The 22,503-nt window shown below is 40.9% G+C and overlaps 1 protein-coding gene across 10 annotated transcripts in view; it reads right to left on the bottom strand.

Moving 5' to 3' along the window:
• The window catches only part of MSRA (methionine sulfoxide reductase A), a 384,931-nt gene that overhangs the window by 325,762 nt on the left and 36,666 nt on the right, over nucleotides 1-22,503 (bottom strand). The window contains exon 1 of one of the 10 annotated variants that reach the window (XM_070256768.1): nucleotides 22,322-22,383. The exons of the other annotated variants lie outside the window; for them this stretch is intronic. Within the exon in view, the coding sequence (XP_070112869.1) occupies nucleotides 22,322-22,379 (58 nt within the window). The 5' untranslated portion in view covers nucleotides 22,380-22,383. Of the gene's footprint in view, nucleotides 1-22,321; nucleotides 22,384-22,503 lie in introns of those variants that run through there. 10 annotated transcript variants of the gene reach the window in all.

Here is a 22,503-nt window from a genome sequence, read left to right as displayed (position 1 = left end):
GGTCAATCCAGATTCTTCAAACTCATCATGCAAATACATGAGGCCTCCTTAACCATGACATTCAACGTCTCGTCTACCCAGGAAGTGAATAATCAAACACAGCTTATGGTATCGATCTTCTAGAAAACTTAGTAGTGTCTGACTACTCCCTCTATCAAATGAAATCTGATTAGTCACTGTATTCATTTCCTAGGGCTGCGGTATCAAATTACCCAAATTTGGTGGGTTAAACACAGAAATTTATTCTGTCACAGTCTGGAGGCCAGAATCCAAAATCAAGGTGTCAGCAGGGCCACGCTCCCGTGAAGGCTCCAGGGAAGGGTCTCTCCTTTGCTGCTTCCTAGCTTTTGGTAGCTCCTGGCAATCTTTGGTGTTCCTTAGTTTGTACCTGCATCACGCCAGTCTCTGCCTCCGTCTTCAAATGACCTTCTTTATGTGGCTTCACGTGGTCTGTCTTCCGCATGTGTCCTCACATGGCTTTCTTCCATGGGTATCTTTGCATGGCCTTCTTCTCTCTCTCTCTGACCTCCCTACCATTCCAAAAATCTAACCCCTACACGACTGCCAAAGTCTTCCTTCTAAGGTTCTATGGATACATTTTTCCTCATAAATATTTAATCTATCTTTAATTCATTTTGCTATGAGGTGTGAGATAGGGACATAACTTTACTTTTTTAATATAGTTAGCCAGTTGCCCCAACACAGTTTACAAAATTATCCATCCTTTCACCTCTGATGATGTAATGTCATCTTTATCTTACAATAAATTCCCATGTGAATCTGGGTCTTCTCTTCTTTTCCATCAATCCATTGGCTTATTCCATTGCTAAAACCACACTGTTTACTAACTTTATAGTATGTTTTAATATCTGGTATATAAGTCCTCATCATTATTGTTCTTTTTTTTCTCCAAATATATCTTGAGTATTCTCATGCATTTACTGTTCCAGCTGAACTTTATAAGTGTTTTAGCAAATTGTTCAAAAAATTTTCATTGGGATTTTTGCTGGAATTATATTTCATTTACATATGAGACCTGAGACAATTGGCATCTTTACAATATTTGAGTCTTTCACTAATTTAAGGCCTTCTTTACATCCTTCAGTGAGGTTTTATAATTTCTTCCCCACAGGTCCTTTACATTCTTTCACTCATTCCCTGGCTCATCTCTTTAACCATCCATTAGCCATCACTCTCAAGCATAAGGCCTTTGCTTCTCTGTGGAGTTTCCTAAAAAAAATCCCAACCATAGCTCAATCCAAGTGCTCACCTTCAACATGCATACACTTGAAATGAGATTCCACTTTGCACCCACTAGGACAGCTACAATCAAAAAGACACACAAGTGTGGACGAGGATGTGGAGAAACTGGAAGCCTCATATATGTTACTGGTGGGAATGTAAAACGGTGCAGCTGCTGTGGAAAACAATTTGGAAGGTCCTCAAAAAGTTAAACACAGGTTTCCATATGCCCTAGTAATTCTACTCCTAGTTATAGCCCCGAGATAATCGAAAATATATGTCCACATAAAAACTGGCCCATAAATCTTCATAGCAGCATTATTAATGATAGCCAGAAAGTAGGAACAACTCAAATGCCCATCAATTGATGAACGGATAAACAAAATGTGGTATATCCAGTCAATGGAATATTATTCAACCATAAAAAGGAATGAAGTTCTGATAAATGCTTCAACATGGATGAACCTTGAAAACATTATGCTAAGCAAAAGAAGCCAGAAACCAAAGATCACTTACTACATGATTCCATTTAAATGAAAGGTCCCGAATAGACAAATCCTAAGAAAAAGGAAGTAGATTAGCGGTTGCCAAGGGCTGAGGGGAGGGGAGAATGAGGAGTGATTGCTAAGGGGTACAGAGTTTCTTTCTGGGATAATGAAAATGTGCTGTAATTAGATAGCGGTGACAGCTCCACAACTTTGTGAATATCCTAAAAACCACCGAATTGAATATTATAAAATAGGGAATTTTATAGTTAGCAAATTATATCTCAATGAAATAATAAAAACTAGTTTTTAAAAAAACCTGTGTATACATGGGCTGCTAAGTGCTTCTGGGGAGAATCACCTAAACTCACAGATTGTTGCCATTATAAATTCCTGGTCCTCCACCCTTAACTGAGTACCCTGCTAACCTTCCATGTTTTCCTAGCCAGTTCTCTCTCATTCTCTTCTTAACGGCAGGGCACTACTTTACTCAAATCTCCACCCTTCCACTGCCCATTCACTCTCAGCAGATATCATCTCAAAGCAACAAATTTCCCCACTTCCCATCAGTAAGCCTATAGACCTCACTGTCGGCACCAATCCCCTCTTCCCAACCTCCCGTCACAGGGAAGAGCTGTTTCTCCTCCTTTCCAGGCTAATCCCTGTGCTCTATACCCCAGTCCTCCAAGGAAGATCCCTCTGTCCCCTCCCCTGCGTCTTCAACCTCAGCTTCTCTCTCAGCCTTTAAACATGCTCTATCCCACATCACACAAAAAACCCCAGAGTGACATTATCAAGATGGCGACACAGGTCATTCCGGACTCCAGTTCCCCTCACAAGAAGACCAGCTAGCAACTATCCATAGACAAGGACACCATTGTGAAAACCCCAGAACCCAGAGGTGAGACTGAAGCCCCCTGCTGGACCACAGAGAACGAGAAGAGTGCCATTAGACAGGTAAGAGGAAGGACTACATTCTGACCACATCGCTCCTCCCCTAGGCTGGCAAAGCACCACACCCAGAGGGCCCAATGGGCCTACAGTTTCTCCAGTGGGAAAAAGAGAGCCCAAGGTGGACATCCAGCTCCCCCAGCATTGTGGGACACTTCCTACAAGGCCCACTCAGGTCTTGCCTCATGGGGATTCCTGGGGGAATCTGCCAGTCTTGACCACTGGGGATCAGATAGAGATGGCGAAGAGGGCAGGGCTTACAGCAACCAGCCCTCAGATCTTGGGAGACATTCTTGCTTGCAAGGGCGCCAGAGCAGAGATCCCAACCAGCAGCTCTGCTCATCTGCAGAACCAAGCTAAGCCATCTCGTTAGGGAGCTTGGCTAGCAGTTGTGCCTGATTTGGGTCACCAGACAATAAGCCATATGGGCTATGGAGCCTGTTCTATGGTCCTGCCCAGGCAGGGAAGCAAACGTGCAGCCCCACCCAATTACTGAGCATAGCCTCCATTCTGCCCAACCAGGAAGCCTGGCGAGAGAGAGCCTAGGCAGCCACGGAGCCCATCCTACAGCCCCTCTTAGGCAGGGAACCAAAGCATCAGCCTGGCCCAACTGTTAAGTATAGCCTCTGGCCCCACATAACCAGGGAGCCTGAATAGTGGCTCTGGGCAGGCTCAGAGCCCAGCCTAGGGTACTGCCCAGCAACAGAGCCCAGCCTACAGCTCCGCCCTGCTCAACTATTTTATATAGCCAGTGGCTTCACCTAGGCGGGGAGCCCTGCCAGTGACCCACCACAGACAGGAAGCATAGTCTGGGCCCCCAATCAACAAGAAATCCCGGACAGTGGCCCTGCTTAACCTTGGAGCACAGTCTCTAGACCCACTCAATTGCTGGATACAGCTGAAGGCCCTTCCCCACCAGAAAGCCCCACCAGTGACCTTGCCGAACAGCAGAGCATGGCCAGCAACCTACCTGATCTTGAGGCCCAGCCTGTGATGTGCCCAACTTTGGCCCAAAGCCTACACCCCCTGCTGATTGCAGAGCACAGCCTGAGGTCCTTCTGACCACAAAGCCCTGTGGGCCTGTCCCGAGCACCATCCCATTGGGGAGCATGGCTTGACAGCCCACCCCACCAGGAGTAATTGCAGAACTCAACTCGTAGCCGTGCTCAATCACAAAGTCCAACCAGTAGCACTACCCTACCAGGGAACACAGGCTGTGCCCTCACTTGACCAGAGGAGATTGCAGAGTCTACCTAGTGGCCCCACCTGACTGCAGAGCACAGCCAGTAGCCCTACCCAATCAGGGAGTCCCCACAGTGGCCCTCCTTGAGTGTGGAGGCTAGCCAGCAGGCCCATGCACCCAGAGAGCCCAGCCAGCGCCATCTCCCAGGACCTCAGAGCACAGGCAGAGGCCTCACCCTCATGGCCTAATCACCTCCCAAACGCCCATCTCCAACACCATGGCACTGGGGATTAGGGTTCAACATAGGAATTTTAGAGGGACACAAATATTCAGTCCACAGCACTTCCCATGCACAACCCAGCCAAGGCCCGGCCCTCTTTGCCAATTACCATCTCCTGACCCTGCCTCCTCTCCTCCAGCACGTTCACTCAACCAATATTTAGTGAGCACCAACTAGGTGAGACACATCCTGCACTCTGAGGATACAAGAGTGAACAAGACTAACAAGGTTCCTCCACTCTCGTGATGTTCCTACATTGTAGGTGATGGGAGTGGAGAGACAAAAAGTAACAAACTGATGAGACCACTGCAGAGGGTGACCCTGTCATGAAGAAAATAAAACAGAGTGACGTGAAAGAGACTTGGGGGAGGTGAGAGCTGCTTCAGATGGGGTGGTCAGGAATGACCTCTCTGAGAAGGAGACGCCTGAGCTGAGACCTGGGTGATTCAAAGGAGCCAGCCATAAAAGTTCCAAGCAAAGAGCTTTCAGACAGAGGGAACGGCAGGAGTGAAAGGCAGTGATGGACTTGGCAAGAGATCTGAATGTTTTGAAGAACAGAAAACCTTCCCCCACCCCCAAGGCTCGGACAGCCCCAACTAGAGGATGGTTCCCGAGCACTTTGCGTCTTCTCTATCACAGAATTTAGAACACTATGTTGGAATTGCATCTTTAATTGAATGTCTTCCCCAAGACACAGTAAGTTTTGCAACATAGGGAGCTTAGCTCATGGTAGATGCTTGATAAATATTTTTTCATGCACTTTCCAGGTGGTTATCTCTGAAAGTAATGTTTTTGTTTCCTTTCCAATATTTGCACTTATTTCTTTATATTGTTTAATGGCACTAGCCACAGTTTCTAAAGCAGGTTGAATAACTATGATGATAGCAGGCATTTTATCTGGTCATGACTTTAGTAAGAACGCTTTTATTTTCACCAACAAGTGATTGGCGTTGCTAATGGTTTTTCATAGATACTCTCTCGTGTGAGAGAAGTCGCCTTCTACATCTCGTTTACAAAGAGCTTTTGTTTATTTTTAAGAAAAAGTAAATGTTGAATTAAATCAAATGGCTTTGAGCAACTATCAGGATGATCACACAGAGCTTCTTCTCTAACCAATTAGAATGACCCGTTACGATACTAGCTTTCCTAATATTGAATTATCCTTGTGTTTTTGGAATAAGCGCTACCTGATTGTGGCGAATTATTCTTTTAAAGTAAGGAGGCAGTCTAGGATTGTGGATGAAAGCTGGGACTTAGGTGTCACAACTGACAAATGAATTAGAGAGCAAATAAAATGCAAACAAAGGAGGGAAAAAATCCATTTGAATTAATAAATGAAGCTAAGAACTGAGTCTTTGAAAAGAAAAATAAAGCAGACAAATTTCTGGCAAGTCTGACCAAGAATAAAGTACAACCACAGAAGCATAATACTAGGAATAAGAGGCTGGACGCTCAGACACAGCGACCCCAGCTGGTCCTCGCACGTCTCGGTTTCCCCGCTATCACTGCAGACTCTGCACCTCACGAGGGTCGTGTGAGGCGTAAAGGAGACGGTAGGCGTGAAGCACACAGTGCACGGAGCACAGTGCTGGCTCCATGGAGGAACTAACAGAAGTCCTCTTTAAAAACTGCTCATCTCTTCTTTGGGCTTTGATCTTGACTGTCCTTAACAGGCTATACCAGCCTAATACCATGAACAAGGACACTCTGCTTCTTCTGTGTTCTGAAAGATTTCAAATAACCTAGGCATTCTCTGCTCACAAGCTTTGCTTTTAAAGCCATGTGATCCCAATGGCACTTTAGATCCTAATATCTTAATAGCTTTCTCAATTTCTTTCCTTAGTCTTGATCTACTTTTGTTCTTCCACCTATTTTAAAGGCAATTTTGGAAATTCATATTTTCTTAGAAAGTCATCCATTTAACCTCAGATTTTCAAATTATCAAGTTTTACATAGTATTCCCCTTGTTCTGTCCTCCGCATCTGAGGTTGCCTCCACAACAACGATCCTTACTTTCTACAGCAAAGTCTTCAACAAACTGCAACATCTCTCTCTCACTTTATCTTCTAGAACTCCACCCATCAGTCTATGATCTAGCCACACAGTGCTTTCCGGCAGGCTCCAGATATCCCACGCAGTTTTCTCTCTGTGTCTTTGCTTATGCTTTCCCCGCCTGGAATACTTCCTCCTGATTTCTACACTTGATGCAATTCTACTCCTCATTTAAGATCCATTTCAAATGTCAATTTAATTGCAGACAGAATTGGTCACTCCTACCTCTGTATTTGGTCGCCCTTTGCTCATAATCCTTCCCATAGGACTTTTTATATTGTGTCTTAATTGTTCGCATTTCTCTTTAGCTAGGTTTTGAGTTCCCTGATGACAGACTATGTCTAATTAAACTTCTCTTCCTCTTCTACATCCTTACTGTATCTAATCCTAGTACTTAGCAAAACGCCTGGCACATAGTAGTAGCTCAATGTTATGTTTTCACAGCACCCTGCACTCGTCCTTTACAGTAATGTATCACTACACGCACACACACAAACATGTAATATATATAGGGTCTGTTCCCCCACTACGTTGAGGACAGAGATCTGAATGTTTTGCTCTCCACTGTGTCCCCAGCTTTCAGCACAGCACGTGGAACATGGCAGACACTCGAAAAATACCTGTTGAGTGAATGTTGTTTGAAGTAAATTAAGTATGGCTGAAACCACATGAGGCAGCTATCTGTCTGAGAGAGAGAGAAGTATTAATCTAAGAGGGCTTTGGGATTTGACATATTAATAGAGATTTGAGAGACCCTTATGCTATAGCCACCCAAGTGTGGTAGTTAGGTGGGGACCTATTAGCAGGCTCCGTTTGAGGAAACTCTGCCACTCTCATGGCATAATAGCTTTTGAAACAATGGCAGCCACAATGTAGAACAAAGCTTCTGCCTCATTCATTCATTCAGCAAACATATACTGAGTGCCTACCATTGGCTAGGTACGTCTGGAGAGACTGACATTCCCACATTAAGACATTTCCAACCCAATCACATACCCTTCCCCTTGGAAATAAGACATGATGTGTTAATACTACGTAAAAAAAATCCCCCAAAAACCTGTCCAACTGTCCCTCCCTATGATGATTCCACTTGCTACAAGAGGAGAGATGGATAAATCATAAATGGAGTCAACGTGGGATCTACTTTATATACTTTGAGAAACGAGCATCCTACTGTTTTGGCATTTACAAAGTTTTTAAAAGGAGACAAGATTCAGAGGTCCTGTGTGAGAGAAATATGCAGTGGTGTGGCACGGCAACAAGGGAAGCAGCCACAGGGGAGATGGGTGATTTATGTTCACAGGCCACAGAAGCATTCCAGATGGCCCCCAATTTGCCATTCAGCACCCATTTGACATCATTCACCATGCATTCACGCACCACGATCACATGGCCATGTATGGGGACCAAGGAAGGACTGAAGCCAGGTGCAGATGATCAAAGTGAATCTCTCACAGCCCAGAAACATTCTCCTGTCCCTGGATACAACAGAAACCCTATTGTCCTGCTGGAGGAATAAGATGCCCTATTTGGTCAAATCAAGCAAATAGGAAGTTATCAGACTTGCTTAACCTCTATCTAGGACAGGGATGGTCCAGCTTTTCTCGGCTCTTGACAGACTGCACCTAGATAAAATGTTGCTCTCCTTTCTGCATGCCACTCTGTAATAAAGAGGTAACGAAACTGGTGCCGGCTAGAGGAAAGCCATATAACTAAATCATGTCATATATGAATGGTTGAATACAGAAAGAACACTTTTCAAATATGTGAAAGGCTGCCACATGTCAGAATTAGATTCTGTTCTGTATGACCGCAAGAGGTAAAAGGAGGATCAGCAGATGAAAGTAACAGGAAGAAAGATCACAGCATCCCAGCTCAACAGAATAACTTACCAAAGATAGCCTGGGTCAGCCCGCCTGCGAGAAAGCAAGATTGCTATTGTGAAAACCAAGACAGTCACTTGACACAGATTCTGCAAAGGAGATGGAAGGATCAGAGAAGCGATTTTCCTAGATAATATTAAATTTATCATCCAAATAGGAGAGAGTCCATTAAAAAAAGTACCGAAAACAACTAAAGAGAATCTTCAAGTGCATCATCAGACAATGAGATGAATAAGAAGTGGTGGCTCACGTACAGCGTTTCTCTAACCCAACTGCTCACCTCACTTCTAGCCAACGGTGACACTGACTTATTCAAATCTCTTTAGGCTCCAGGCACCCCTTCATAGGAATCTTACTGGGCAACAGAATGGGAGTGAGGCTACAGAACAAGCCACAAATCTGGATAATCCACGTGCTTGAAAAACTCATCCAGAAATAACTATGAATTGAGTAAAATAAAATGAAGGGAAAAGCCCACTTCTACTAGAATCTGAACAAAAAATATACTGAAATAGGCCAAAATGTTGCTTGCTTCAAACTCAGCTTCAAATAGATATTAACTAAATAATTTTGATGGTGCTGGAGGGAACCAAGTGGGGCCTAAATGTGGGCCTCATTGAAGGCAACGTCATAACACTTGGCAAGAGCTCAATAAACGTCTGTTGAATGTGTGATCCGATCAATGAGGCAATCAGGCTTGGCCTCAGATCTGAGAGCCAGGGACCAACTGGAGTCTAGGATCTTGGGAACGAGAGGTGATACAGCCAACTGAGGGCAAAAATGCTAAGTAGAACATACATCTACGTATGTTGAAGCCAGAAACTGTGGTAACCTGTCTTTCACTGGCCAGTGATGGTAATACCCAGAGCTAAGCAAGGTCACATTCAAACTGGTTTCAGACTGCCTGCTGCCGTTTGATCACTATCCTGGGCAATTCCACTATCAATGAAATAAGATATCAAATGAACTTCATGAAATTAATGACTTCAGCTTCTCATTAAAATTCTTTGTAATATATACAGTGTGATATAATTTCAAAATGGGTAAGTAAAAATGCTAAAAGTACATCATAAGGAAGAAGAAAGCATTCATACGCTAGCATTTTAGTACTCCAAATATTAATTTAAATAACATTAAAATTAGGTGCTAGGGAGAAAAGGATTAAAACTGATTCGTCGTCTGACATCAAATGTGGTTCCTTCGCCAAAGTGTTTATATTAAAGCCAGGCACTATATGCATTTTATCTCCTGGTCTTAATTTGTGTTTTGCTATGCTCAACAATTTTAACGCCAAGAGGAAGAAACTCAGTGAGAAAGAGAATGTACTGGTCTGAACCTGGAGAGTTGATCTAATTGAACTGAAAAAATTCAAACCCTTCTCCATCTGTTCAGTACACCTGCTGATGGAGCGCTACCACAGGTAGGAAGGAAATCCATCAGAGACCAGTTATAAATAGATTTTTATTTCATCTGCTAAAAGCTTGGCAGCTGAGGTGGGAGGGCTGCCCACACTAGCAGCCAGGCAAAAGCTCGGAGCAGCTTTTATGTCTAGGTGAAAGGAGCAAGGAGACAGAAACCTAAAAAAACAAAATCAAGTAAAATTCCCAACAGCTCATTTGACAGCCAACCAACAGTCATTAAGTTTGTTTAAAATGTGTCAGGCATTTCTGAGAAGTGCTGGGGAGAGACCAAGATCAATCGCACCCCCTCGTGAGCACTGTACAGAAATCTGATGGGAAACAGACACGTTCACCCCTCACTTACAAAGCAAAGTTTATATGTTCCAACTTCCCTTGTGGGATTTGTAAAATTAAATCAAAAGTGAGGAGAGCACCGATCACATGATAATGCCAACTTTATTTATCTTTCTGAGGATGAGGTCAATGGAAATCCTAAATGTAGCAAAATGTAATTCAGAGTAGAATATTTTCATGGAAAAGAGAAACCAGCAGACCCAATCCACAATCAAAAGGATCATGAGTGGCAAGAAGAATTCAGGTCCCTCCTTCTAGGTGTAAGTCAGAGACAGGAAGTCCTTGTCACATCCCCTTCAGCCTCTGGAACAGCACCTCACACCTAGAGGGAGGGCAGCAAACAGCAGTCAGGTTGAGTGAACCAATGGCAAGAGAAGTGACAAAAGGATCTTGCTCTTTGAGTAAAAATGGAAGCAATGGATGCCTGAAGACAGACCTGACGTGAATATTTGGATCAGATGCTTAAGAGCAAAATGTCAGAGATTATATTTCCAAATAGGACCCTTGAGAAGCGGGGTGATGGAGGGAGAAAAGGAATATGGCTATTTCACTGGGGGAAGGGGAGGCTCAGGGGAAACTTCCTGATGCCCTTCATGAACGCTGAGGATATTATCAAGAAGATAACGACCTGCTAGTCTGTCGCCACCAAAGATAAGAAGAGGAGTGGGATTGAACTGTGGCAAGGGAAAACTAGGTTAAATATACGGAAGAATTTCCTGACAGCAGAGGTTATTAAACACCAAAAAGGGAAACTAGAGGTGATTAGGGCTGCTCGGGGGAGGACTTTAAAAAAGTAGACCAGCTTGGCAACTCTCTGTGGGTAATTGAGGTGCAGTTCTGCCTACTCCTCTGGCCTTTATCAGTGCTCTCCTTCATCCCCCGGCCCAGACAAGACACAGCCACCACGGTACACTGCTGTCACACTCTGTTCAATAACGAGCTCTCCGAAGGAGAATAAGCGTTAAGAAAATGGCGAAAGCTCTCCTGGAAATAAAACTTATTTTTCTTTATTTAAATTGCACATTGGGTTTTTGTGGTTTTCTTTCTTTTTTTTTCTCTCACACGTATATCCAGAAATAGCTAAACAAAGCTCATCTCCACTGATCTGTTATTCCAAAGTAGTAAAGGGAATCCAGGTGGAAGACTAAGTGTGGAGGATGTTCTCGGTCAGAGACACACAGAGTAATTCAATAGCCCCTCTCCGCCAGGTGCTGTGGAGCAGGGGACACTGCTGCCTGGAGACCCGAGAATCTGCCTCTCAGGAGCCTGAGGGAGGAGATCCCCATCGGTTCATCTAGAAGGAGGCAAGCTATACGACCTGGAAGATTCTAAAATTCTGGAGTCCTTGTTTATTTCACGGCCCTATACTCAGTGTCATATTAAAAAATTCAGAAGAGTCTCACATTCCAAGAGGGCCGTGTTCTCTAAAACACATGAATTTCTATTCTCCCTCTATGGCAAAGAGGGGAAAGCGCTTTTTAAACCAGGACCCTCTTCTTGTCCTGTCCTACCTGTCATTACGCTAGATGGAATTAATTTGTTTGTGGTCTTTCTTCACCACTGTACTAAAAGCTCCATGAAGGCAGAAGGTGTGTATGTTCTGTCCATTACAGTATCCTTATGGCTTAGCTCTAAGAGACACTCAGAATTGCAATGAATGATGGATGGACTGCTTGAAGGAGTGAATGAATGAATGAATGGAGGGCAGAGGATTTACCTAAGTGCACAGTCCCAGGTGGTGTGTGGAAGAGCAACTATAAGAGCAGCAACACGTTCCTCTCCTAGTGACCCCATCGCAGAGTGAACAAATGCCCAACAATTGAATGAAGGAGGGATTTGGAGGCAGAAGACTTGATTGGAGCCCTAGTGTTGTCATTAACTAGGCCAGGCACTTCACCTCTCTAAGCCTCAACTGTCTCACCTGAAATGTGTGCGTGTGTGTGTGTGTGTGTGTGTGTGACAGAACTGCAGTAACTTAGGTGATGTAGAGAAAACAAAATTTGTAATTAAATGATAATCACTATTTTCACAATTCTTTTATTAAAGTTTGTCATAAAACTTTTAAACAGTGGAAGAGTGGTACAGAGATGGTGACTGGTGCCAAATGCTGATTCCAGGGAAAAATTCAATAAGTGGGAAAAGGAAGAATGATCAAAGCTCAGCCACTGAGAGGACATTAGCTGCTTTCCCTCTGTGCTGTCAGGAGGCTCATTCACTGCACTAAATAGCAAACAAGTGTAATAAAGGCAAACGTATAATTGAGCAAAGCACATGGCCACCACCCTTGGGAAAAGCAAGTCTGCAAAATCCAGACCAGGACTTGCCTTATAGGTCTGGATCTGCAATTCGAGTCTTCTATCGGTTGTTAACTTCTCCCTAGAACTTTACCCTTGGTTTATGGCAAACTATCGTCCGACAGGCAGTGGTGCCAAATGGCCTGAACAACCAAGTTTCCTATCCGTGGAGTGAAGACAGCATACTCCCACACTCAGATTTTAAAACAAATATGTAATTATCAAGGCAGTTAAACATAAATAGCAGCTAGCAGGGAAAGGAGAGGGAGCGTTGTGTGTATGCAGACAGCATCCGCCCCCAGTCCTCCTGGTTTCTGTATCTCCTGTGTGTTCTTTTGTTTTGCAAAGTGATTTGGGAGATTAGGTGGGTTTTGTTTAGGCGGGACAGCTGAGGAAAGTTGGTGAATAAGTGCTACTTGATTGCACAACAAAAGATACACAAGGAGCCTCAGCCACAACTCAATTCCACTTGCCCCAACAGCTTGAATTTCTCAATTAAGTTATTTTGTTAGCAAGAGGACTGGTTAGGGAAAGGAGAAAGTGTTTACTGCACCGAGATTATTCACTGTATAGAAATCACGGTAATCAGATCAACAGAACAGTCTTTCTAAGGGCCCGAGAACTCCTATTTGGTAAGGCTGTTGATGCAGTGGGAATGTGCCATGTTATCGATGTGCTGGAGGACGCTCCGCAAATAACAAAATAAATCTCATAATAGTCTTAATTCAATAATTCGTGCTAAGGAACCAGGAATCCGTCCAAAGACTTCAGTTGACCAAGTCTATACGGAAAATAAGAAACTTCATCCTCTAGATACTAATGAAGGGGATAAAATTCAGGTGCATTCAAAGAAATATTAGTCCCATTAGACCGCTCTGCCACATCCAAAAGCATGGATTGTATTATCACTAAAATCACCTTTGAAAATAAACAATGAAAGCATATTCCAATTTTCAAACATATACCATAGTTTATTTCAAAAGTCGCCATAAGGAAAATGAAAAAACAAACCAAAGATTGAGAAGATATTTTCAGTCTACAGAATAAAGGATTGGTACATAAAATATACTATAAATAAATAAGAATAAAATAACTTAAAAGAAAAATGTACAAAAGGTATGAATAGAGAATGTACAAAAAAGGACATCTAATTTGTCGATATAAAAAGACGCTCTCTCTCTCTCTAAGTAATCAAGTGCACAAATAAAAATAACAGCAAAATATTTTTGGTACATTAGATTGACAAAATTTCCAAAGTCTGATACTACCAAGTATTGGTGAAGATGTAGAGACATGAGAACTTTGATGTCGTACTGCAGGAATGTGAACTGGTACAAATGCTTGAAAGGACAATTTAGCATTATTGAGTAAAGGTGACGTATTCGGCAACTCAGCTCCATTTCTAGGTAATTCCCCAAAAGATCACAAATATGTGTAGAAGACACATGCAAGTTGGCCACTATAGCATGGTTAGCAAAAAACTAAACATCCATCAACAGAAGACTGGATAGACTAAAACAAAATACTCCACAGCATTAGACCTACAGTAGCAACCTGTATAAATCTCAAAAAGAACTCATCTCATTTGCAAAAGGATAGCGACAGTATGAATCATTTTATACGTATTTTAAACTACGTAAAACAACAGGTATGTTGTTTATGGCTACGTATATATGTAGTAATACTGCATGTGCCTGGAAATGTTCTACACCAACTTCAGGGATGAGAAAATAGGGTTTTATTTTCTTTTAAAAACATCTGAAGCAAATAAATACGACATTTGTTAATTCTGGGTACTACACAGGCATTCATTCTGTTTTATTCAGTACTTTGCTATGGGGTTGAAAGTTTTTCATAATTAAAACTTTTAAAAGCATTTTTAAAATGTATGTGTATAATCCATAGTCTATTTTAGCACTCAGAGCTGAAAATCATAGAATCAGGTACATTATCTTTACCCATCACAGTCACATACTTGAAGTAGCCAGACTAGATAATTATCTTTCATATTCGTGTAATATCTGTTAGTTAGATTGCTTTCAGACATATCACCTTATTTACTATTCTTAACAAGCTCTTCATTTGGGTGTTATGACACCCATTTTCCTGAGAGGAAAAGTCAGGCTTCAGAGTTTTGGAGATTTTCCCAAGATTATCTATTTATTCAGTGATCCAGTACTGTCGTTACTATACCACAGGTGACCATGAAGAACCTGGAAAATCTATGACTCTAAAGACATATGCATCATCTTTACGATCTGTGTTATTGATCTGAAACCACAGGTGTGAGTTAGCAAATGAAATAAAATACTTTATCACTGAAACTTTTAAGCCTCCAGTCAAATCTATTCCTTTTGACTATTTCTAATATACTGACCTCTTCTAAAAATAAACCACAAAAGTTTGCTAAAACCTAGCATGTTATTGATGGGAAAAATGGAAACCTTGAACAGGCAGGCTTTTCTCTCCTTTAAAAAATAAATTTTCAAAGCTAATAAAGTAGAGGAGCCAGGCCCCTGGCCAAGTGGTTAAGTTGACACACTCCACTTCAGCGGCCCAGGGTTTCGCCAGTTCGGATCCTGGGCACAGACATGGCACCTCTCATCAGGCCACACTGAGGCAGCGCCCCCTATAGCACAACCAGAAGGTCCTACAACTAGAATATACAACTATGTAATGGGGGGCTTTGGGGAGAAGAAGCAAAAAGAAAAACAAAAGATTGGCAACAGATGTTAGCTCAGGTGCCAATCTTCGAGGAAAAAAAAGTTAATAAAGTAGAAACTATAATGTTTCTTCACTTAAAATCTTTTATTAAGTGTACTAATGGTAAACACATACTAATCTTAGGAAAGCTAGCGTTTGGAGAGGGTTCAGTCCCTAATTTGAGAATTTGAATATCACTAAATAAATTATCAAATATAAGTAGCACTAACAATATAAGCTAAATTTAAGGACTACACAGCTCAGGGACTGTTCAGGTTATTCCACCAAGTACAAAACTAACATTAAAAATAACAGTATCATTGAAGAGAAGCCTGAACTTCAGGCCCACCCAGCAGTAACAAGGCACCCCTCTCACACCAGGCTGTAAATAAAGGCCAATGACTGGGGTGGGGGGAGGGGGGGACTTCCACCCCCACCTCACAGTAATGAGGGAGTGATCCCTTTTCCCCTGCTGGCATGGTGTCAGAGAAGGGCTATTAAAACAGAAGATTTAAATAAGATCCAGAGTTTCATATCATAATACCCAAATGTCCAGGATATAATCAAAATCACTTGTCATACCAAGAACAAGGAAAATCTCAACTTGAACAAGGAAAGGCAATCAACTGATGCCAACACCAAGATGACACAGGTGCTGGAATCATCTGACAAGGATTTTAAAGCAGCTATCACAAAAAAATGTTTCAAAAAGCAGTTATGAACACACATGAAACAAATGAAAAATAGAAAGTCTCAGCGAAGAAATAGCAGATAAAATATAATAGCTGAAATTAAAACTCACTAGGTGGGCTCAGTAACAGAATGAAGATGACAGAGGAAAGAATCAGTGAAACTGAAGATAGAAACAACAGAAATTACCCAATCTGAACAACAAAGAAAAAATAGATTTAACAAAATGATCAGTGTCAACCACCTGTAGCACTATACAAAAGATCTACCATTCATGTCATCCAAGTCCTGGAAGAAAAAAGAGAAAGAGGGCAGGCCTAAAAAGTACTCAAAAAATTATGGCTGAAAACTTCACAAATTTGGCAAAAGACATAAATCTACATATTCAAGAAGCTGAGCAAACTCCAGGAAAAATCGAAAGAAATCCATGCCAAGATACATCATAACTAAACTCTTTGAAAACTAAAGACAAAGAGAAAGATTTTGAAAGTAATGAGAGAGAAACAACATCTTACTGAGAAGGGAAAAACAATTGGAATGACAGCAGGTATCTCATCAGAAACCACAGAAGCAGAAGGACGTGGCACAATATTTTTCAAATGCTGGGGAAAAAAAAGAACTGTCAGCCCAGAATTCTATATCCAGCAAAAATATCCTTCAGGAAAAAAGGGAAATCAAGACATTTTCAGTTGAAGGGAAACTGAGAGACTTGTTGCCAGCAGACTTACCCTAAAAGAATGGCTACAGAAAGTTCTCTAAACAGAAATAGTAAGAATGCTAAGAAACCACTTTGTATTAAAAATGAAATGTGACTATTATATTCCATGATAATAAATAAACACTATTTTATGTGGATGATTAGAGTATTGTCTGATTAACACACCATGCAAAACTCTATACTATAAAATAATTTAGAGGTGACAAATGTGATGTTTGGGTTATTTCCACAAAAAGCTAGACATCATGAGCTCTTAGTCAAGTCTATAACCTCTTATTTGATATACCACTATCTATGCTGGAAAGTCAAATTCAACTTAAATCACATCAGCTGACAACAAGTTTTTCAAAAATGTAACCTGCTATGAGTGCTAATACTGCCTATTGACCCAGCAATTCCACTCCTGGGTATAAGCCCTAAGGAACTAAAAGCAAAGACCCATACAGATACTTGTACGCCCATGCTCAAAGCAGCATTATTCACAATAGCCAAAAGGTGGAAACAACCCAATTGTCCATAGACAGATGAACAGGTAAATAAAATGGAAGGAACTTAAAAAGGAAGTAAATTCTGATGCATGCTACAACATGGATGAACCTTGAGGACATGGTGCTAAATTAAATAAACACTGTATGATTCCCCTTACATGAGGCACATACAGTAGTCAAATTCATAGAGACAAAAAATATAATGGTGGTTTCCAGGGACTAGGGGGAGGGGGCAATGGGAAGTTGTTGTCTAATGGGTACACAGTTTCAGTTTTGCAAGATAAAAAAGATTTCTGTGGATGGATGATGCTGATGACAGCACAAAAATATGATATGGTCATACATCACTTAACGACAGGAATATGTTCTGAGAAATGTGTCATTGGGTGACTTTGTCATTGTGCAAACATCATAGAGTGTACCTATACAAACCTAGACGGTATAGCCTACTACATACCCCGGCTGTGTGTTACTAATCTTATGGGACCACCCTCATATATGCAGTCTGTTGTTGACCGACATGTCGTTATGTGGTACATGACTGTATACTTAATGTCACTGAACCGTACACTTAAAAATGCTTAAGATTGTAAATTTTATGTTACATATTTTTACCACAATTTTTAAAAAATTATAATTAAAAAATAAAATATACCATTTATTGAGTACTTACTATGTACCAGGCACTACGCTAAGAGCTTTCCATATAGTTCCTTATTTCTCCTCCCAACAACTTTTGAGGAAGATAGCATGATCCCATTTGACACATGAAGACACTGGCTTTACATAACTTGGCCAAAGTTCAACAAGTGAAAAATGGAGTTAAAATTCACACTGAGGCTGGTGAGGCTCTGAAACCCATTCTCTCTAACCCATGATGGTAAAGGACTATTTGTTTCAAAGGCCCTAACATAAAGCACTGCTGAGTCTCAGAACAATTTGATCTTTTCAAGTAAGGAAAAACAACTTATGGTGGCTAATGGAAAAAGAGATACAAATGGCATCGATATATGGCATGAAAAACATGGCATCGCTACAGAAGGACTAATTCTTCAAAACCTAAACTGTAATACCAAAATACTTTCCATAAAACTTCAAGATCCATATATTAGGGGTATTCTAATTACACAGGATCAAGAGATTCTTAACTGTAAAACAGAAAAGAAAATTTTAATTCTTATAACATTGTGGAACATGGAACAGAAACAAGTAACTCTTTTCCTTTCCTACACTTGCTTTTAGAGAAATAAAATAACATTAGCACAACCAATGACCAAGCTAAGTCAAGTCTTGCAGCTGGTGCTCCTTTACAACCTGTCGGGTTTCAGAATAAACCCCTAACTTCGGTAGTCTCTGACCTTTTCTTTCACTTTAATGGAATTTCTACACACTCATCTCTCCCTATTTTACCATGTTCTCCAGAACTCTTCTGATAACATCTCCTAACCCCACCTGGACCCCACAGTCAAATACTGGAATGCTGCCCTCCCCAGCCCCAGACCCTCTGACCTTCTTCCGTTCCTGTGTTTCAATTCCAAGCCTGGATTCACCCCCACGCCCACTCTCTCCAGGGCCACCACTCACACCTATGACGACTTTGTCCCTTCCTCTAGCAGACCAAGGCAGAGAGCTTAGGCAGGAAAGTGGGGGCTGAATTGCAGCCCCCTACAAGCCTGATGACACAACTGTATACAATGACCCTGACTCTGCTCCTCTCTCACCTGGGCCTCAAAACATCCCTTCAGAAAGACCTAGAAAGATGCTGTTCAACATGAACTGGATTCAGCAACCGGCTCTTCACGTCTTATCACACTCCTGATGGTGGTTGTGTCTGATATTCCAGTCAAACTCCAAGACCCCATATCCACCCTCACTCTCCTAGTGGAGTTACTGACAGGACTGAAGCCAGCTATGGAGCGGAACCCTCAGCTCTCCACAATTTTGCCTCACCACGCTCTCTCAACCCCCACATTTCTTCCCATGCTCCTAAGAAAAACTTTAAACTTGTTAGAAATCAGTTGGTCTACTCCATGCTTAGGCCACACCACCAAGTCCTAAGGTACAGTTCTGAGATCCTGTGGGGAAACTATGAAAGGGAGAATGCAAGACAACAGAGGGCCAGCTGGGCGGGAATGGTGGTCAGAGCCAATGCATACCAGTCAAGTCCCTTTATATTGTCTCCAGTGGCTACCTCAGGGGATTCTAACTTGGTCACAAAGAATGTGGCCCTACCTTCCATCCCCTCTAAACCCACAGCCAGTAACACAGACTCAAGATAAAAGCAAGTACAGTGCTTTTTGTTCCTCAACCACAAGGGAAAATATTCTCTTAATCAAATAAGACTCAAGAAGATAATAATCTGGTTTACAACTTGGTCTGTTCCTTCAGCGAATCCTTATTATAGGGCCATTATGTCCCAGTCTCCATGCTAGGCATTCTTGCCAGGATTAAATGAGACAACAGATGAAAGCATTCGGTAAACTGTAAAGAAACACACATTTATCGGTTATTCTCCTCCTTCCCCTCCCCACAACCAGACTATGCGTTTCTCATGGGCAGAACGTATATCTTTGTACGCTGCCTGGCACAGAGCAGACCCTCCGGGAATGTTTGCTGAGTGACTTCGGCAGTGCATATCCGCGGCTGAAACCCCTCTCCTCTCCATTCCATTGGCCTTCGGCCCTGACACAAGCCTTGGCCACGACAGCCTCCAAGCTCACGTCCCTGGCTCTTGTGACTTTTCTCTCCTTTTCAGAATATGAACCTACACCTTCTTTTTAGATTAGAGAACAACCGCATGGAATAAAGTTAGGCTACTAAGTCAAATGCTCACTTATTTCTAGAGTCAAGAGATGTATTATGCCTATGAGTCGTTATGTTAGTGAACAAAGCTAAGGAAAAATCAAAACAAAACCCTAGAGAATACAGAAAGTGAACTGATTGGTCCATTTAAAATATTCCGCCCCCTAGCAAGCTTACTCTCGAAGGGCCACGCTGGCTTCTGGATGTGGGGTTGGCCTCCTCTTCTTCCTCTTTCTCACAAAAGAAAACAAAGGAAAGAAAAAAAAATCCCTCATAACAGACCGCCGTCTTTCACATTGCAGCCACATCTTCGAAGGTTCAACGACACCTACTTTGACATACGTAAAAGCTAGAACGAGAGCAGTGGTTTAATTTCCCCTATTTAATTTCTTCCTCACAACACCTGAATTGTTTATCTCACACATCCATCAGAAGACTTGAACAACTGGAGCTTTTTGCCCAATAGGACGCAGAAATCCAAATAATGGTAAAACAAAATTCTGACAGGTATATGAACTACAACCTCTCCTGATTTTTTATAACAACGTTCTGTAATATGTATATTGTGCAGTAAAAGTTAACATACTTTAATCCAGTGAAATAAATCTCACTGCAGCACTGCTTTTTTCCATCTAAGCTTTTGTAGTTCCATTTTAAACCTACCCCTCTTCCACCGTGTATGTGGCTTTCTTCCCTGTTACCAAAAGTAACTTCGTCGATGAAATATTAGCATGTTTAGGTGGGTGCTCAATAAACATTTGTTCAATAAATGAATAAATGAATGAATAATTGTAAAATGCTGAACTAAGGCCCCCTGAGAGGTTCGCGTTAGTTTATAGAATTATGTGCTTGTATTTCCAGGTACATCTAAACAGGACTTGATAACAGGCATCAAGTAGCAGTTAAACATGAATGCATTTCTGTCGTAATAATTCCACTTCAAAATAGTGTATAATTCAAACTAGAACGAATATATGCTGAGATAGAGTTCATGTACAATCATAGCACTAGTATTAATACACTTCAACATAGGATTTGAAACATTAATACTAATATAGAAATAATTAATAACCTAAATGGCAATGTGTTTGTAAAACAAAAGGTCTAAAAGTAAAGAAGAATGCATTATGGTAAACCTAAATGTATGCGTTCGAAAATGTAATCAACACAACTTCTTACTAAACATACTTTTAAAAGAAGGCTGTGCAAAGGAGTGTCTGTTACAGCCGGTTAACAAGGAGCTTCTTAATATGGGACTTTTCTCATTTTAAGATAGTAACAAGTAGGCCAGAGACAATATATTGGTAGGAAACTTTATTGGGTATAACAGCTAATATTTATTATCAAATCTTAAGTCTAACAGTTAAACACTATAAAATGTAGCTTTACTAGTATCGAAAAATTTAATATTTCTTAAGGTATGTTCTAACGTCTTTGTTTTTAAATTCACTTACTTTTTATTATACTGTTGGAAAATAACTGGACATAAAATAGTCTGGATATAAGATAAGTTTGCTCTTACTGAATTCGCTACAAAGAAATTAGAAAACAAGCTAGCAAATAATTCCTTTAACTTTAAGTGAAAATAGTCTTAAATAAACTAAAATAGTCATATATTCAGCAAACCTAAATGACGAGATTATATTAAATGTTTAAGAAGTAAATGAAAGTAAACATAAATCGGTAATAAGACGGTCAGTATTAAAATGTAGCTCTAATTTAAACTTATTTATTGAACTTTCTCTTTGTTTTATATATTGTTGGGTTTTAGTGTAGGCGTGAATGATCCTGTGATCAGTTCAAAAAGGAAGACTGGAGCCACGCAAACATCTCCTTCCCAGTGCCTATCAGCAAGTCTTTTATCTCTTGGCGTCCATTTTAGGAGTATCAGCGAGGTGGTGTATAAAGAAGCTTATAAAACAAAGGTTGTCATTTTGGCAACCCACATGAACATTAAGTGATTTCATTTTATTGAAGATCAAAATGTTCATTAGTGAAAAACTTGAAGGAAATACTTAAGCTTAACTATACAGACACCTGTATTAGATTTCATATATTTTTAAATCACATTTGTATATTAAATGCCATTCTGAGAAGTGCTGACGTGTCATTAAAATACCATAAAAACCATTTAAACAACTGATTATTTAAGGTACGCAATGATATAAAACTATAAACAGAAAGAAATTTTGTGAAGAGATTAACAAATCCATGATTACATACTCAAAACAAAAGCAGAGATCCTGAAGCAGCCTTTTAGCCTGCCCAAAATGATTAGTACTTACATGAACATACAAGATTTTCCTAGATTCTTTAAGTATATAAAATACAAAGAAAATATATTGCAGGAAGTCATAACCTAATCCTACAACTCAAACTCTTCTTTAGAAATAGAATACTTAACTGACAATGAGGGGGTTCCACAAAAATACGTGCCTGACAGCTAGCCTCTCCTACAGTAATGCTGATTTTTAAGAGCAGAATTATCACAATCCAACTATAGCCAGGCCTAATAGGAAGTATTTATTGCTAAGAAATTAGATATAAAGTAGATATCTAAGTAAAATACTGGGTAGCATTGAAAAGAAAATCGATGAACTTTCTAGATTTTCCTTCTACTTAAAACATTGAGAGAGCCAAGCTATAGTAATCGTTTAATTATACAATCTAATCAACTACAAATAATGGAATTTTTCTCCAAGTATTTCAAACACAGCTCACTATTTCTTATCTAGAAGATTTAAATTTCTCTTCTCTACCATTCCCAGCCATTTCTGCCAACATCATAAAAATTACCTTTTATCATCTCCTTCTCACAATGAGAATTCCCTAATCGCACACATCTTTTAGACATAGACACCTCCCCACCCACCTCCCCACCCACCTCCAAAAACTGGTTCAGAGCAAAGACACACACAAAAATAATGACCAAGCTCACATTTCTTGTTTGCCCTTCATGCGAAGTCTGGTGTCTTCAG

This window comes from Equus caballus, chromosome 2 (genome assembly GCF_041296265.1).
Source record: "Equus caballus isolate H_3958 breed thoroughbred chromosome 2, TB-T2T, whole genome shotgun sequence".
NCBI classification, from domain to species: Eukaryota; Metazoa; Chordata; class Mammalia; order Perissodactyla; family Equidae; genus Equus; species Equus caballus.
The sequence above is the reverse complement of the archived record's forward strand: the minus strand, read 5'-3'. Positions and strand labels throughout refer to the sequence as shown.